Source organism: Arvicanthis niloticus, chromosome 6, assembly GCF_011762505.2.
Source record: "Arvicanthis niloticus isolate mArvNil1 chromosome 6, mArvNil1.pat.X, whole genome shotgun sequence".
In the NCBI taxonomy this organism is placed as follows: domain Eukaryota; kingdom Metazoa; phylum Chordata; class Mammalia; order Rodentia; family Muridae; genus Arvicanthis; species Arvicanthis niloticus.
The window spans coordinates 67,451,330-67,467,138 of NC_047663.1; the positions used below are offsets into that span (position 1 = coordinate 67,451,330).

General features: G+C 50.2%; 2 protein-coding genes across 6 annotated transcripts in view; one reads left to right on the forward strand and one right to left on the reverse strand.

Moving 5' to 3' along the window:
- Positions 1-15,809, forward strand: part of Rad50 (RAD50 double strand break repair protein) — a 196,260-nt gene that overhangs the window by 66,476 nt on the left and 113,975 nt on the right. The window lies entirely within an intron of this gene.
- Irf1 (interferon regulatory factor 1) lies at positions 6,797-14,118 on the reverse strand. Of its 3 annotated transcripts, none has more exons than XM_034504203.2 (10): positions 13,875-14,118; positions 12,720-12,811; positions 11,305-11,404; positions 10,416-10,592; positions 10,250-10,299; positions 10,029-10,161; positions 9,720-9,842; positions 9,112-9,161; positions 8,098-8,233; positions 6,797-7,847 (listed from the first exon to the last, which is right to left on the reverse strand). In XM_034504203.2, exons 2-10 carry the CDS (start codon positions 12,804-12,806, stop codon positions 7,714-7,716), a joined length of 990 nt encoding a protein of 329 aa, XP_034360094.1. In that variant the 5' UTR covers positions 12,807-12,811; positions 13,875-14,118; the 3' UTR covers positions 6,797-7,713. The 3 variants fall into 3 exon arrangements, with proteins under 3 accessions (XP_034360094.1, XP_076792966.1, XP_034360095.1); XM_076936851.1 differs by lacking the exon at positions 13,875-14,118 and adding an exon at positions 13,463-13,751; XM_034504204.2 differs by lacking the exon at positions 13,875-14,118 and adding an exon at positions 13,397-13,751.

Here is a 15,809-nt window from a genome sequence, read left to right on the forward strand (position 1 = left end):
CCTGGGTTCTGTGCACTAGAATGTGGGTCTCTTTCCTCCACCGTGGACTGTGCTTCAGCTTACCACGTCAGACACTCCTCCAGGTTTTCCGAGCATCTCGTCTTCAGGCACAGACAGTGGACTAGGCCAGACCACAGGTGGGATATGCCTGCCATTGCCAGGTCCCCTCCCACCTGCTTCCTCCTCATGTACCTTAGCCTGTCCTGGGCTCCTTTCCCATCCTCCTGCTCCCAGTTCTTGGAAGGGAGGGGGTGAGCTGGACAATAGAAGGTGTGTGCAGATGTGGAAGAGGAAGGCAAGGTCAGATGTACCCCAGCTGTGGGAGTCCAGAGGGCTTGGCCTTTCCTACCAAATGCCTGCACTTTTCAGAGGTGCAGGCCAGAGCCTTGACTGAGTCTTCCAGAATCTGAGGGCAGCTCTGGCCTGATGGAGCAGCAGAAGAAATTAGAGATTCCACTGTATATCCCTGACTTCCATGATAACTAGAATTCCCCTGAGCCCTTTCTCAGGGGATGACAACCTGCCTGCCTTCATTCCTTCCTCGTCTCCTGTCCTTTGAGCTGTAGGCTGAGAGCTAGAGGGGGAAATCCTAGCTAGGCCTCTGTCTGTCCCTTAGCAGGAGAGCAGAGGCAAGAAAGGTTAGACAAGGCCTTCACCCTCAAGTAGGGTAAGCAGCTGGCCCTGGGACCTTCTCTGATGAACTAGAAATCTCAAATCCCAAGGACCCTCTCTCCATTTCTGAGCAAACCGAGACCCTTGGTGTCCCCAAATCTCCTTTGCACCCCCAAGTCTGCTTCAGTCAGGCCTGCTTCCTATATGACCAGCCCTTTTGGATCCTAGGATGCTAGAAAGATGAGGTGGGGGAGTGATTATCTTCCACCTGTGCCCTCTTGGCACAGCATTCTCGGCTGCACGCATGAGTGAATGACACAATGTGCTTACATCAGAACTTCTAAAAGTGTAACCCACTGGTCACTTCCGGGTTCTGTTCTGCAGATGCCGTTAGTAAATGTTTTTATTTCCTCATACCTCTTCCTCTTTGTATAACTAAACCATGTTTTTATTTGCATACTGAAAATAAGATTCTTTTCGTACAATATATTCTGTTCACTGTTTCCCCTCCCCCACCTCCTCACAGATCCTCCCCACTCACCACATCCACACCCTTTCTTTGTAATTAGATAGCACTTGAGTGTGTATGCGTGTGTTAATGCATATTTATTTAGTGCACATGCCCCAGCACACATATGGAGGTCAGAGGACAACCTGTGTGGGTTGGTTCTCTTTTTCACGGTGTGAGTTCTGGGGATCAGATTTGGGTCATCAGGCTTGGTATCGAGGGCCCTTACCTACATGGCTATCCATGTTCTTGTATGTTTTGACTCAGCTCTCAGTTCCGCTGGGAACACAGGCAGACTGTGCTACGTGTCATACACACGGTCGCCCTTGTCCCAAAACTTTACTTTTGACTGTTGGTTGGTCAGGACTCACTGCTGAGTCAGGCCTACTCACTCACAGGTACCCCAATCCCATAGCCTACTCTTGAACCTCAGGGTCCAGGTGAGCTCAGCAGAGCACGTGCCAAGGACATGGGCACTCAAGTCTAAGTTGGGGCTGAGCACTGTGAGAATGTAGAGAGGAGACACTTGCCCCTGGGGAGCTTCCAGTCCAGTAGAACTCAGCTCTCCACGGACCACCTAGGCACACAGGAGAGGGCTAACACCTAGAGGGTAACACTTTGTCTGTGAGAACCCACACTATACCTTCTTAGAATGGGCAGAGATTGAGAATGGGATCCTTCCAAGTGACCTAAGGCTGACTCTGCAAGCTGGGAGCATGTGGTCTCCTGGGCTCAGCATCTGTGTCCGGCTGTTTGCTGCTCTCCAACACCAGAGTGCTGATGAATGGCCATGGAAGGCTGGACCACCCCTTCAGGCCTTCCTTCCTGCCCTTCTCACACTGCAAAGGACTGCCAGGCTCCAGCCTCTGCTCTGGCTGTCACAAAAACATGTGGCTCCCCCATGCATTCCAGTAAGCTAGCAAAAGCAGTTGGAAGGGAACCCTGGTTCCCCAGCTATGACAATGACCCTCCAACTCCCACAGGCAGGGTGGTCTGCATCCCCAACTACAGCTTGACAGTGGTCTGAAAAGGTCAACATACCAGAACTTCTTGCCTTGCTCATGGTGGGGTTTTGTTGTTTTATTTTGTTTGTTTGAGACACGGTCTCTCTCTATAGCCCTGGCAGGCTGGCATATTGGCAGGTCTAGAACTCAATATGTACACCAGACTGGCTTTGAACTCAGAAAGATCTATTTGCCTCTGCTTCCAGGTGGATTTGGTTTAGAGCAGAACTGGTCACCTCACTTAGACAGAAACATGGCCAACAAGTATGCTTTGAACCCTGGAGCTAAGCCCTGGCAGGCCAGAGTCCTCTGGAGCAAACACCTATGGCCAAGCTGCTGTGTGCTCTGAGGTCAAGTTAGTTATAAGCCTTGTCTGTATCTCAGCTCTCTGGGGCCCTAGCCCTTGAAACAGCAGGCGGCCTCCCAAGCACAGGTAGGGCATTGCTTCTTTTGAAGGCCACACCTCACCCCACTGGAGCCCCAGGGAAGCACAGCCACCCGTCTAGACCCTAGACTCCAGAGTGTCAGGAGGGTGCAGGCACAGCTCAGAATCCCAAGTACCATCTTGGCATAAGGTCCCCAGCTATTCTGTTTCCTTCTTGCAGGAACCAGTCTGAGTTCTGGGCATGGACAGATGTGGCTTAGAAGCCAGTCTCTATAATGATCTTAGGCAAGCCCCTTATTTAGCATTGTTGAACATTGATTTCTGGTCTGTGAACAAGAGGTTGGGGGCAGTATGTGCAAGTGTGCTTATGTATGTATGTGTGGCTTGGCTGTGTTGTCATGTCCACCTAAATGCAGTCCAGCTGAGTGAGTCCTTGCTGCTGAAACTATTAGCCTGGTAGATGGTTGGCAGGTGAATGTCTGCCTCTGTCATTTCCACTTAGTATCCATGCATTTACCCCATGATCCCAGCATCTCCCCAACTGAAAGGAAACTCAGCATACACATCGCAGACCTCACTACCTAGCGGCCAGAAGTAGGGCCTTCTGAAATCTCCTCAAGACGAACAGCAGCGGCATGGCATAGTTTAATCCCAGCCTTTAATCCCAGTACTTGGGCGGCAGAGATTGGTAGATAGATCTCTGTGCATCCGAGGTCAGCCTAGTCTACATAGTGAGTTCTAGGATAGTCAGAATAATATATTGAGACCCTGTCTCAAAAAAAAAAAACAAAAACAAAAACAAAACAAAACAAAACAAAAAACAAAAAACAAAAAACAAAAAACTAAAATAAAGTAAAAGCAGCAATGCAGTAATGAGTCCCAGCTCCTTGGAGCTAAGGAAACTACAAGGCCAGACCGTGAAGCCTCAGATTTGGCCCCACAAGGGAGTGCTTGAAAACAGTAGTGCACCAGCACATCCCCACCCATGCCTCTTGCCTCTTGGACAGCAGGGCAGGGATCTGACCAATTTACATCTGAGTTAAGAAATAGCATCTGACAGAAGCAAAAGCTTCCTGCTAAGTGTTCTAATAGAACAATCTGGAGGAAACACACTCATACATTTGCACACTGCCCTCCCCTGTACAAGAGTAGAGTTTTGGATCTGACCTGGTGGGCGGGACCTGGCCCTAACAACAGGAGTGCTTTGCTTCCAGGAAAAGGGCTGCACCTCCTACCAGGCTTTCCCCAGGATCTGCCAATCTCCTTTGGAGTAAGGCAAGGAGACCCCTATGACTCACCAGAAATGCCCTCAAATATCTATGAATTTAGACCACCATGGCAAAGTGGGCAGGGCTCAGCCATAACCATGTAAAAACCAGCTTAGACTCTAGAACTGCTTCACCTCTGAGCTGGCAAAAATGGGGCTTTTCCTATGAACCCCACCTTTTTACAAGTTAACCCCAGTGGAGAGTGGTCCTTGGTAGCTATAATATCATCATAACCCCAAAGAAATTCATCCTTCAATGACCTTCCAGTTGCTCAGCCAAGAGTGTCCATTAGTGGTTAGACAAAAACTCTTAGGAACGGCCCTCAGAAGCACTGTAAAGTTTTTAAGACTTACTGTAGGCCTAAATTAGGCTCAATTTATACTCAAATTGCCCCATCCCAGGCACCAGCTGCCACCTTTATCTGAGCAGTCTCATTTTACAGAGTCTGGCTTCCAGGCAAGGGCTGAAATCCATAGTTGGGACCACTCTTCATCCTGGAGGTCCTCAAGGCTTGGTCCCTAGGACCTAGCTACCCTGTGAGGTTTGGGGTCCCTCTCTAGATATCCCAAGGGGTTGATCCTATCCATAGAAGGAGATTTGGACTCCATCTTGGTCCTGGAGGTTGGGAGCTGGTAGCATAATGCCTCTGATACATTGTACATTTCTGATAATGTACTAATTATGAGCTTTGCTTATTAGAGCAGGAAACTTCCCCTGTTGCTTGTGACTTCATTTATCACTACTGCCTACTCTCCATCGGGGATCAGGTTGAAGGAGAGAAAAGTCAGGATTGCAATTCTCCAGTCCAGCTGGCTTGACACCACTCCCACCCATCATTACTTAGAAAGCCACCCACTAGAAAACTCCACAGATGCCACATGAGGCTAACCACCTCAAATCTAGTTCTAGGTAAGGACTGGGCCCTCAAAGAACTAAGAAGGCGATTGATCCATTCTTGAAAAGAAGCTATTCTTGCAGGGCGGTAGTGATGCACGCCTTTAATCCCAGCACTTGGGAGGCAGAGGCAGGCGGATTTCTGAGTTCGAGGCCAGCCTGGTCTACAGAGTGAGTTCCAGGACAGCCAGGACTACACAGAGAAACCCTGTCTCGAAAAACCAAAAAAAAAAAAAAAAAAAAAAAAAGAGTAGTGTCTGCTCTTCCAGAGGTCCTGAGTTCAATTCCCAGCAACCACATGGTGGCTCACAACTATCTGTAATGGGATCTGATGCCCTCTTCTGGTATGTCTAAAGACAGTTATAGTGTTCTCATATACATAAAATAAATATTTTAGAAAAGAGAAGCCTAAAGGCTGTTTGCAGACCTTCTACCTCGGGTACTTAGAGGAGTCAGGCGTTATCTTGAAGAACTGTTGTTTATACATGGCTCCCTAACTATGGTTTCTAGACAGTTTTGATCCAGCACTTGGGCATAGAGTTCATATGCATTTGCCCATGCACAGTTCTGAAAGATGGGATCAAAGAAACATCTTCAGCATGAAGGGATGAAGGGAGTAAGGGGGTTTTGGCTCAGTCTATAAAGCAGTTGCTTTGAAGTGTGAAGACCCAAGTTCAAGCTCCAGAACCTTATAAAGTCAGATGTAATGGTGCAGATAACAGTGGGCCCTTGGAGCTCAACCAGTTAAGACAGGCTACTCGGTGAAGGTCCAGGCCAGAGACCCTCCATAAAGTACCTGAGGAATAGACACCAAAGGAAGTTGCCATCTGATGTGCATATGTGCATGCTGTGGGGTTGGTATTTAGCACTCAGAATTTTTTTTTTTTTGGTTTTTTCGAGACAGGGTTTCTCTGTGTAGTCCTGGCTGTCCTGAAACTCACTCTGTAGACCAGGCTGGCCTCGAACTCAGAAATCCACCTGCCTCTGCCTCCCAAGTGCTGGGATTAAAGGCGTGTGCCACCACTGCCCGGCTGTAGCACTCAGAATTAACTACTAAAATAATCAGGTGGTGGGCTTGAACTAGCCAAACAGTATCCCCAGGTCCTTCACTCATCCAGATCTGCCCCCAAACTGTTTCCAAATGAGTCCAAACCATAGTTACCTATGGCTATTCAAATTCTTACTCAAACTAGACATATGAGGTTCCTGAATGTTATCACTGGACACATTTCAGCTTAGTTCCCAGGCTTGACTAGTGTCAGCATCAAGTGAGACCTAGTACAGCAGGGCTTGGGGACGCTGCCTGCATGGTTGTCTATTCTAATGGTCACTGTCGTACCAATTGTTCGTTTGAAATGGCATCTGTTGGTTCAAAAGGACCAATAGACTTTGGGTTCTTCTGAATGTGTCACAGACTGACAGATAACTGGGCCCCAAGAGTTCAAAATCAACTCCCAAGCCTGCTCACCTACAATGTTAAAAGAACCAACCTCTAGGAATTGCCCTCTGCCCTACACTTACAAACTCAGCAGGCAGAGCTCTGTGAGTTTGAGGCCAGTCTGGACTAGTGAGTTCCAGGACAGCCAGGGATACATAGTAAGATGCTGTCTCAAAAACCAATCAACCAATCAACCAATCAACCAACCAACCAATCAACCAACCAACCAACCAACCAACCAACCAACCAACCAACCAACCAATCACACCAAAAACCCAGCTGGAGAAATGGCTCAGCAGTAAAGAGCACTGGCTGTTCTTCCCGAGGATCCAAATTCAGTTCCCAGCACCCACATGGCAGCTCACAACTGTCTGTAACTCCAGTTCCAGGGGATCTGACACCCTTACATAGACATATATTCAGGCATATGAAATAAAAATTAAAACAAAAATAAAATAAAAAACTCCCTCCTGTGGCAGATGAGTATAAATGATCGTGTCCCTGTGGCATGACATCCCCTCCTCCTGTCATCTTCTTCCTGACCATAACTGGAAAGACTCATGAAGGATGCATGTCAATGCTTGGCTGAAGCTCAGGCAGAAAGCCAGCAAAAGATTCCCTCCCCTCAGGGTGTTTCCATAAAAAGTAAAAACCAATTCTGATTTCTAAGTTAAAAAGTCACACGCCTTGTAAACAACTTAACTTTTTATAAAAAGACAAATATACATATTTACACAGATCCACATGTGATCAAACACAAGTTAGCAGTTAGGTGGCGTTTCCCAATATTCAGAGTCACGCCAAGGCGCTCACAAACCCCTCCCTGGGCCTACTGAGGACTGCCGAGGCCTGAGGAGACCGCAGGCACCAGGCAAGGCACTATATAAATAAATGCAAAGGCCAAGACTTGGAGAGAAATGTTAGTGTACACCTCTGATCAGAAACGTGGCGAAGTCCACAGAAAGTGCCATTTTTTCCTGAGCCCCACAGCTGGAGCAGGTAGTGAGGCGGGACCCTTCTGAGGCTATGGGAGCCCCACCCTCACAGGACCCTATTTTTTTTTCCCTTCACATTTCACTGGCTTTGGAACCATCCCAGGGCTCGGTTGGGAAGGGCAGCAATTTTTTGGGAATAGGACTCAGTTAGTGCAATTTTCTCCCAGTGCAGAGCAAGCTCTAGGGACGGTGCTGTACTCTCCCTCTGGGCGCTGGTCTATTCCCCCCAGGGCCAGCCCAGTGATAAGACCCTCTCTAAGCAACAAGGCTCTAAAAAAGCTAGGAAGATGACCCCTGTCCATGGTGTCTGCCTCAAACTAAAACCTCAGAACCCCAATCCATCTTCCTAGGAGTCAGGGCCAGCTTCACCTCTCAAGAAAAACTCAGACCCTGCCTCCTAAGCCCTGAGAGTCCACTGACTCAAGGAGGATGGTCCCCTCCCTACTTGGCAGCGGGACTATGTTTTCATGTCAAGGGGCCCACAGAAGTCTAGCTTTTTTTTTTTCTTTTTTTTTTTTTTTTCTTTTTTTTTTTTTTTTTTTGTATCATGGCCACCATGATGCCAGGCCTAGTTCACTCAGGAGGGCAAGAACAGGTCAGAAACCCAAACTATGGTGCACAAGGAATGACTTGGATGGAGGTCGGCCTGACAGAGTTGCCGCCCAGCAGGCTGTCCATCCATATGATAGGGTCCATATTCTTCATCTCCGTGAAGACGCGCTGTATGCCTATCCCAATGTCCCCTAGAAGATGACAAAAAAAAAAAAAAAAAAAAAAAAAAAGGCTACATAAGGAACTGTATATGAATCTTAGCTTTCCATAGCCAAAAGCACCTACAGTTCATCTATAGACCAGCCCCAGCATAGGAACAGCTGGTAATTCTCACTTAATGCTATACCCGTTGGTCTGGTTTTAGAAGGATGCTTTATCTGGCTTTGCCTCCATCAGCTTCCCCCTTCTCCCAGAACCCATAAGGACCTAGAAGCCTATTACCTCCAGGACTGTCAATCTCTGGTTCCTCCTTGCAGCTGAAGTCTCCATAGATAGAAGAGAACTGGGCTCCCGGTTCATTGAGCAAGTATCCCTTGCCATCCACATGTGTGGGCTGCCAGTCAGACTGTTCAAAGAGCTGGGGAGAGAGCATGAAGCCATCAGCTGCCTGCCAGTGTGGATTCACTCTGTGGTCCTTCCCTCTGATGACCTAACCCTTCCCAAGCAGCATCACAACCTTGACTGTTGATGGGTAACAATACGCAGAACTGTCAAGACAAGGCCCAAGTGTAGGGGAGCACAAAGCCCTGCTGGCCCCTCCCGTATGTCACTGTCCCTCTCTTCTTGCCTTCACCCTCTGACACAGAATCTGCATGATGTCCCTCTGCCAGGGTGGGGGGGGGGTGGAGGACATAAGAACGGGCAAGGCAGCTTAAAGCAAAGGTTAGCATAACAAGTCAGGAAAACCAGAGGCAAGCAACTGGACACACATCTCAAAAGTTCTGTGCTCATGGGCCAGATTCGGGATAAAACTACCTCAAAAACATTTATGGTCACTTTGAAAACTACAGCTGAAAAAGTAAACCACAAAAGAACTTGCTAAGAAAAAAACAAAACAAAAAAAAAACAACCAAAAAGATGGTTTCTCTCTTTCTTCCTTTTTCTTTTTTTTTTTTTCCCTAAAGTCATCCTAGTGCAGATCCCAAAAAGCTGATTATTGAAACCTGATGTGCATTTCCCAAACTTGACAGGCTGGGTATGCTGGGGTGGAGGACACAGTACTCATGGGAGCTGACTCAGAGCTGTCTGGGACCCTGAGGCTTCAGGACGGTTTGTGAGAGGCCAGGCTTCTCACTTGATGAGGCAGCAGTAGTCCCCCAAACACACCAAGTAGGTGTATTTGTAGAACTATATAGGCAGCCAGTTAACAGCACCTGCCCAGAGCAACTTGGAAGCTGTCCCTAGCTTGCTCCTCCCCTCCCCCCCCCCCCCAATGTACTATGCAAAAGGGTTTACCTTCATGATGTCCTCAGGTAACTTCCCTTCCTCGTCCTCATCTGTTGCGGCTGTGAGGAAGGGCAGAGGTTGGCCATGTAGGTTTGCCCTGAAGCTCCACACCACCTCCCCAAGCCTCCCAACTAGCATCTGCCTGCCCTGGAGATTCCAGAACAGGACACTGGCTGGATGACTCACCCTCCCCAACTGCGAAGCAAGACCACATCCCACCCCTTCACTTCCTTCCTCACCCTCCAACAACCGAGTTCAGGGAAGCCAGGAGCACTAGCTACCTTTGACCAAGATGTGGCCCAATTCCCTCCCTCTTGGCCTGGAGCACATGGAAGCTCTGAGCCATCTCCCTGTGTCCCAGAACTTGCTTTCTTACTATGGGGCTAGGGTAAGCAGAGCCCAGCTCCCTCAGCTCAAAGGCACATAGGTTTCTTCACCCCCCTACCCCACAATGGTTTCTCTGTGAAGGCCCAGCTGTTCTAGAACTCGCTTTGTAGACAGGGCTGGCCTGCCTGCCTCCTCTAATGCTGGGATTAAAGGTGCGTGCCAACGCCCAGCTTGACACATAGATTTCTAAGCAGACTCTTCCCCCTCAAGATGCAAGCAAGAGTGCAAACCTTCAGAGGTGGAGGGCATGGGTGACACCTGCAAGTTATACAGATCAGTGGTACTGTCTGGTACGATGTCCATCTGCATATGCCACTCGGAGAGACTGCTGCTGACAACACACGGTGACAGCGCTGGGATAAGATGCAGCAGAAAGTACAGGTCAGGATGGCATGCCTTCTTAGTTTACAACTCATCAACCCCTCCACCCCGCACTCTTCCCTAACGGGTTCCCGTGATGCCACCCCGCACTCTTCTCTGCTCCCATGATGCCTCTTAGGGGGAACCGAAAAGTGCCCTTGCCACAGTGGCAACCTCACCTGGAGTAATGTCCCTTTCCATATCCAAGTCCTGACCCAGGTAGCCCTGAGTTGTATAGCTGCTGTGGTCATCAGGCAGAGTGGAGCTGCTGAGTCCATCAGAGAAGGTGTCAGGGCTAGAATCTCCACACAGCTATGGAGAGGAGACAGCTTAAGTCCGCTGTGGCACTTATCCACTGCCCACCCTACCTAAAGGCTGGGCTGCTTAGAGACACACTCACCTTCCTCTTGGTTTTGCTCTTAGTGTCTCTGCTGGACTTGGACTTTCTCTCTGTGGGACAAACAGGCTGTGAGCGGCAGCTCATCTTCCTTCTGCCTTTCTTCCCTTCCCTTCGCCCTTCATCCCTTGTCTTCCCTTCCTCCTGAGGACCCAGTGCCTTTGGCTACCTTTCCTCTGGTTCTTGGTGAGGGGTGGCAGCATCCGGTACACCCGTACAGCTGAGCTGCCCTTGTTCCTGCTCTGGTCCTTCACTTCCTCGATGTCTGGTAGGGAGTTCATGGCACAACGGAAGTTTGCCTTCCATGTCTTGGGATCTGGCTCTTTCTCCCCTGCTTTGTATCGGCCTACAGAACGGGAGAGTAAATGCATCCATCAGCTGCTCCCTAGGTCAGGAGAAGAAAGGCAAGGGTACCCCAGACATCCATAATAGCAAAGACCACTGTCAACAGGCCCTGGAGGTTCTCATATGCCCAGAATTGGCTTAGACATCCAGCAGGCATATGAAGGGCTCAAATGGGCTCACTTGAGTGTCTCTATCTCCATAAATGCGCTTAGACTACAACAGTCTCCCTGCTTAGATTCACGGCAGCCAGAGACTGCAGGGACCGAGGCTTATCTAATGTTTCCAACGTACAAGTGGGCACAGAGCTGGCAACAAGGACAGTTACTAACAAGTCTGAATTGGATCAAGGCCCTGATTCCTGAAGGAAGAAGGCCACCTACTAGAAGGGGCTTGGGTCAAGGACCTTTAGTTAGTACCTTGAGAAAGGAAGATATTAAATCTATTGGTACCCTGACTCACAACTGTCTTTTCTAGGGACAACTGTATTCTATACAAACTCCCTAAAGCACACATGCTTTCTAACATTTTTGCCTTTATAAACCCTCTGAGAATTTTGCTAAAACAATGGAATTCTGTCCTAGAAAAATAGAGGTGCACCTCATCCCCTGCTCCAGTAATTCTGCATGCTGTATCGGAGAGCTCAGAGGCCTCCCAGAGCACTGATGGTAAATGTGTCCCCCTATCTCCTCTGCCCCCTCCCCCACCCTGCACACCTGTGTGAATGGCCCAGCTCCGGAACAGACAGGCATCCTTGTTGATGTCCCAGCCGTGCTTGGCAGCATGCTTCCATGGGATCTGGAAGATCATCTCTTCCTGAATAGTGCACATAGAAGACTGTGTCAGCTCAGAGTGTGGCTGAGTATGCACGGCCCCCAAGTATGGGAAAAAGCTGACTTCCCCTTTTCACCCTGACATCTGGCCTGGATTGACCTATCCTGGCTGCCTTTAACAGGGCACTCTGCACACAGTGCCACAGCGGACAAAAATGCCCCTGCCCTACACTCCTGTGGATGTACTGAGAACCTAAGGAGCACTCTCTCAGCCCTAGCGGGGCAGGTCTCGGATGTTTCTCTCTGGCTAACATGGGACCTTCTTGCTTTACAGTCTCCTCGGGCACCTGGCACACTGGCTCCTACATAGGGTTCTGCTCATACACCCAGGGGAGCCCTGGACCAGACCTTGATGAGGACTGCTTGTGTAATACTGGCCCATTCCTCTCCCCTCAAGACATAACTTAAAGAGAAAAGGATTGTGTATGTGGGGGAGAGGATGACAGGGGGATGACTGTTTTGAATAAAGAGTATGTATGGGGACAACAGCCACAATGAATAAAGGGTTTTTTTGGTTTTATTTTTTAATTTTTATGCCTTTGTGTGTGAGTGTGTGTGTCGGAGGTGTGTGCAAGCCAGGGCACTTGTGTACAGGTCAGAGGACAACCTCCTTCTACCAGGTGGGGACTAGGGATCAAAGTCAGGTCTTCAGGCTCCCTGGAAGGTGCCTTTATCTTACCATCATTCTTGTTACTGCTGACTGACTCTCAATCAAGTTTGTTCAGATTTAGTCTTGGGTTTCACACTTTTTGTGTGATTTTGTAATCTACCTTAAGGTGCCTCGGTTTCCTTATCTGAGACCCACCTCACAGGATTCCTATGAGGGCTAAAACGCAGTTTGGTAACATATTTAGAAAGGTGCCAAGCACATCGTAATTATCACCAATGCTATTATTGCTGCTATACTGCCATGTGTGCCAGCCATGGCTTCTTGGGTCTCCAGCTTAACTAGTCCCATTCCTAACCAGCATCCACTGCTTTTTTGTCTCCTGTCTGCCTATCCAACTGGGGCCATGTAGGCTGTTAGGTATACAGCGTTTTCTCTTGAAAGAGAGAAGAACCCAGGTTCTGCAGATGCTGGGAAGTCTTGGTGGTGAAGACTGTGCCACCAGGAGGGTGGGCTGGCCACAGCTTCAGGAAGGAAGAAGCAGGAGGCAGAAGTCAGACCTTGCACATTCTTGCATGCAGCACCCACTGGGTAATACATTTTCCTGCTCTCTTATGTTCACTAATGAAACTTGGGTCCCCAAGAGAACATGGGTTAAAACAGTGGCAGGAATACCCAGGATAACACTCACTTTATTAATCCAGATCAGCCCTGGAATTTGGTTGGAATTGATCTGCATCTCTAGCCAGGGTCTCATTCGCATCCGAGTGATAGGCATGGTGGCTGAAGGGAGAAGACAGAAGGCCCGTGTTTGGAGTCTGTTAAACAATCCTGGGCACTGCCCTGCTCCACCCAAGGCCACTCACTCAATTAGCTTCCCCTGTCCTCACACCCAGGTCATTACCCTCCCCCACTCTCCTGCCATTAGCCAGGTACCAGGTCCTACAGTCACAGATCAGGGACCCTGCAGTAGAATGAAACTCTCTAACATCATGGACAAAGCCACCTGCCCATTCTCTCACTCTCTCCCAGCCAGTCGCAAGAAGAAACAATCAAACAAGTCTGTCTGGATGGTTTCAGGATATGTGCAAAAAAAAAAAAAAGGAAGGAAGGAAGAAAGAAAGAAAGAAAAAGAAAGGCCAAAACACAGACATCTCAATGCCACAGACATCTCAATGCCAGAACTTTTCTCTCAAAATTCAATCTTTGGAGGAAGGAAGGAACTACTTTTGCTTGTCACCCCCAGCTCTGCACCTTCCAGGCTGGGCAAGCAAGTCACCCTCCATCTCCGACACTCCCCCAGCCGCCCCCCCCCCCCGCCCCAATCCAGTCTAAGTCCCCTCTTGACAGCTAGTGCCCACAACATACAGGCTGGGGCGCAACCCCTTCCGGCCTGGTTTCCCCTGCTGCAAAGAGATGTGGCGCAAGCAACACCTGTGGCACCTCCTCCCGAAAGCTCTGTAGTTCACGACCGGGTCCAGCCAGTCAAGGCAGCGAGCCAACCTCTGCCACCGGGCACTGCGCGTCCAAAAGCTAGAGCCCAGGCGCCAAGCTGCGACCGCCAAAAGGGCGGGCAGGCGGACATCCGAGTCCCCCTGCTGCTCGCGGGTGCGCGCGACAGCCGCTTGGGCTACCGAGAGGCCCCGCAGCGGCTCCGCGCACGCAGACCGCCGAGCGCGGCCAGGGGGCGGTGCACGCCGCGGACCGCCTCCAGCCCGCTCGCAGCGCCCTCCCGAGCCAGCGCGCCACCCCGACCCAGGGTGTCTCTGGCCCCCACTTCCTGGTGTCCCGCGCGCCTTTTGTTTCACGCCACCCGTCGGTACCCGCGCCGCCCCGGCGAGCTTACCTTTGCTGCAGGAGCGATCCACAGAGGGTACTCGGGAGCAAGGCACGGAGTTGCGGTGTAGGTACGGGATGCGCGCACAGAGCGAATGATGCCCGAGATGCTGGGTTCCTCTGGCCACGGCTGACCTCGGTTCAGCTCGACCCGGTTCGGTTCGGTTCAGACAGAGAGAGCACGTCCTTCCTCGACGAAGGAGTAGTGCGCACTGGCGAGTCCGCGGCGCTGCGAAGAAATCTAAACACTTAGCGGGATTCCCCGGCCCCGACTCGGCCACGCCCCCGCCGGGCCGCTCGCGCGCGCCCATTGGCTCACTCCGCCTCATCATTTCGGGGAAATCAGGCTGTTGTAGAGCTAAGCGGCGAAGGGGAAGTACAAGGCGGCTGCGCTCCCCACCCCCTCGGGCCCGCGCCACCGCCCCGGGGCTACCGCGGGCCCGCCCCGCGCTCCACTCCACCCCTCTACCCTCTTGCCTGTCTTGGAAAGCCGAGGCCCTCCCCCTCGTTCTGCAGGCTCCCTGCCTGCTGGCTCCTTTGACGGTCTTCCCCTTGTCCTCCACCGGAGACACCTAACTCCTTAGATCTCCAGATCACCTGCTTCCATCTCCCGAAGGGACTGAATCACCCTGAAAATCAGTCCAGTAATAGAAATGTCAAGAAGGGAGGGATTCGGTCCCTATACTGCCTTAGGTGACATCTCTCTTAACGGCCACTCTGCTGCTCTGGGAATTTGAGGCAGAAGGCCTAACTTGGAATTGCGGGGCAGAAGGAACTCCCAGCCTGGACTCTGCAGGTACAGCTGGTGAAGAACGCAGGGACTCTTAGTTTCCTTAACCACAAAATGGCAATAGCCCACCTGCTCGTCTGCAATGATGGGGGAACATCGTGTCCTGATGCGGAGAGATGTGTTTGCATACCTGGGCGCAAGATGCTGGTGTGCTTTCCTGTGCCACACGAGGTTCTAGCAGTGACCAAGGTGACCCTTCTCTTCCGTATCTCTGGGACTACCTGACACCAAGGAAGCGGAGAAAATTCAGAAGTGACTGTGGCTCCTTCTAGGACTCCTGCATGAGCTCTACATCCTCGCTGTAGCCTTTGGGAGAGAGTTCCTCTCAAACAATCTTGAAGTCGTTTCTGAATCCCCAGAGCCTGGCTCTGGAGAAGTTCTGGGCAGCATAGGGAAATTGTGGCTAAGGCATTGGATCTAATAAAAGAAACGGATACCCAAGTCCCAAGGGGTTGGCAAGGGCAGCGGGTTAACTGGTGCTGACGAGTAAATCTTGCCAGTTTGTTCTTTCTCTAGCAGCTGGGCTAGTGTGTACATGTTCCAGCTCCGAACTCTGGCCCCTCCGGCGTCTTCCTTCACTTCCTCGCAGCTTCTGGCTCACAAGTACATCAATCCTCTAGGGTGTCATTCTCCTGTGTCACCTTCCTTGCCCTAGCTGTGCGTCTAGGATAGCACCCAGTTTGAATGTTGCAAGCTGTATTAGGCACATCAATGAAGGATTGTACTTGTGATTTCACTGCCTCATAGAAGAGATTAAGGAGCTAGAAGATTCAAGATGGCGGGAGGATCTTGGAGGAAGGTATTGAGACTCTAGAATAAATGGGGAGGTGAGATTTGGGGTATTTGAAGTGGCCAATTAGAGAATCGCTGGAGACCAGGGGCCTTCTGAACAGTGACTCAGAATCATGACACCTGCTCTCAGTGCAGCAAATGGGATACCTGCTCTGCAGAGACACTCTAACACAGCCACTGGAACAATTCAAAATGAGATTAGGGAGAGGAACTTTGTAACTCTTGCAGCCCACAGAGACTTTATTGGAAGCAACAGGAGACTACAAGTTGCATCAAAATACCTGTGTGGGTATGCATAATGAAAGTCAGCCTGTGTCCTGGAATGCCCATCTTCAGCATTGTTAGGGATGGGTACCTGTTTTC

What these genes read in the sequence shown, in the direction of transcription:
- Irf1 (XM_034504203.2), bottom strand. Translation starts at nt 12,806, where the DNA reads ATGCCTATCACTCGGATGCGAATGAGACCCTGGCTAGAGATGCAGATC. An exon ending in AGAGCAAAACCAAGAGGAAG is followed by an intron (nt 10,162 to 10,249) that starts GTGAGTGTGTCT and finishes TCCTCTCCATAG; the next exon opens with CTGTGTGGAGATTCTAGCCC. An exon ending in GGAAAGGGACATTACTCCAG is followed by an intron (nt 9,843 to 10,028) that starts GTGAGGTTGCCA and finishes ATCTTATCCCAG; the next exon opens with CGCTGTCACCGTGTGTTGTC.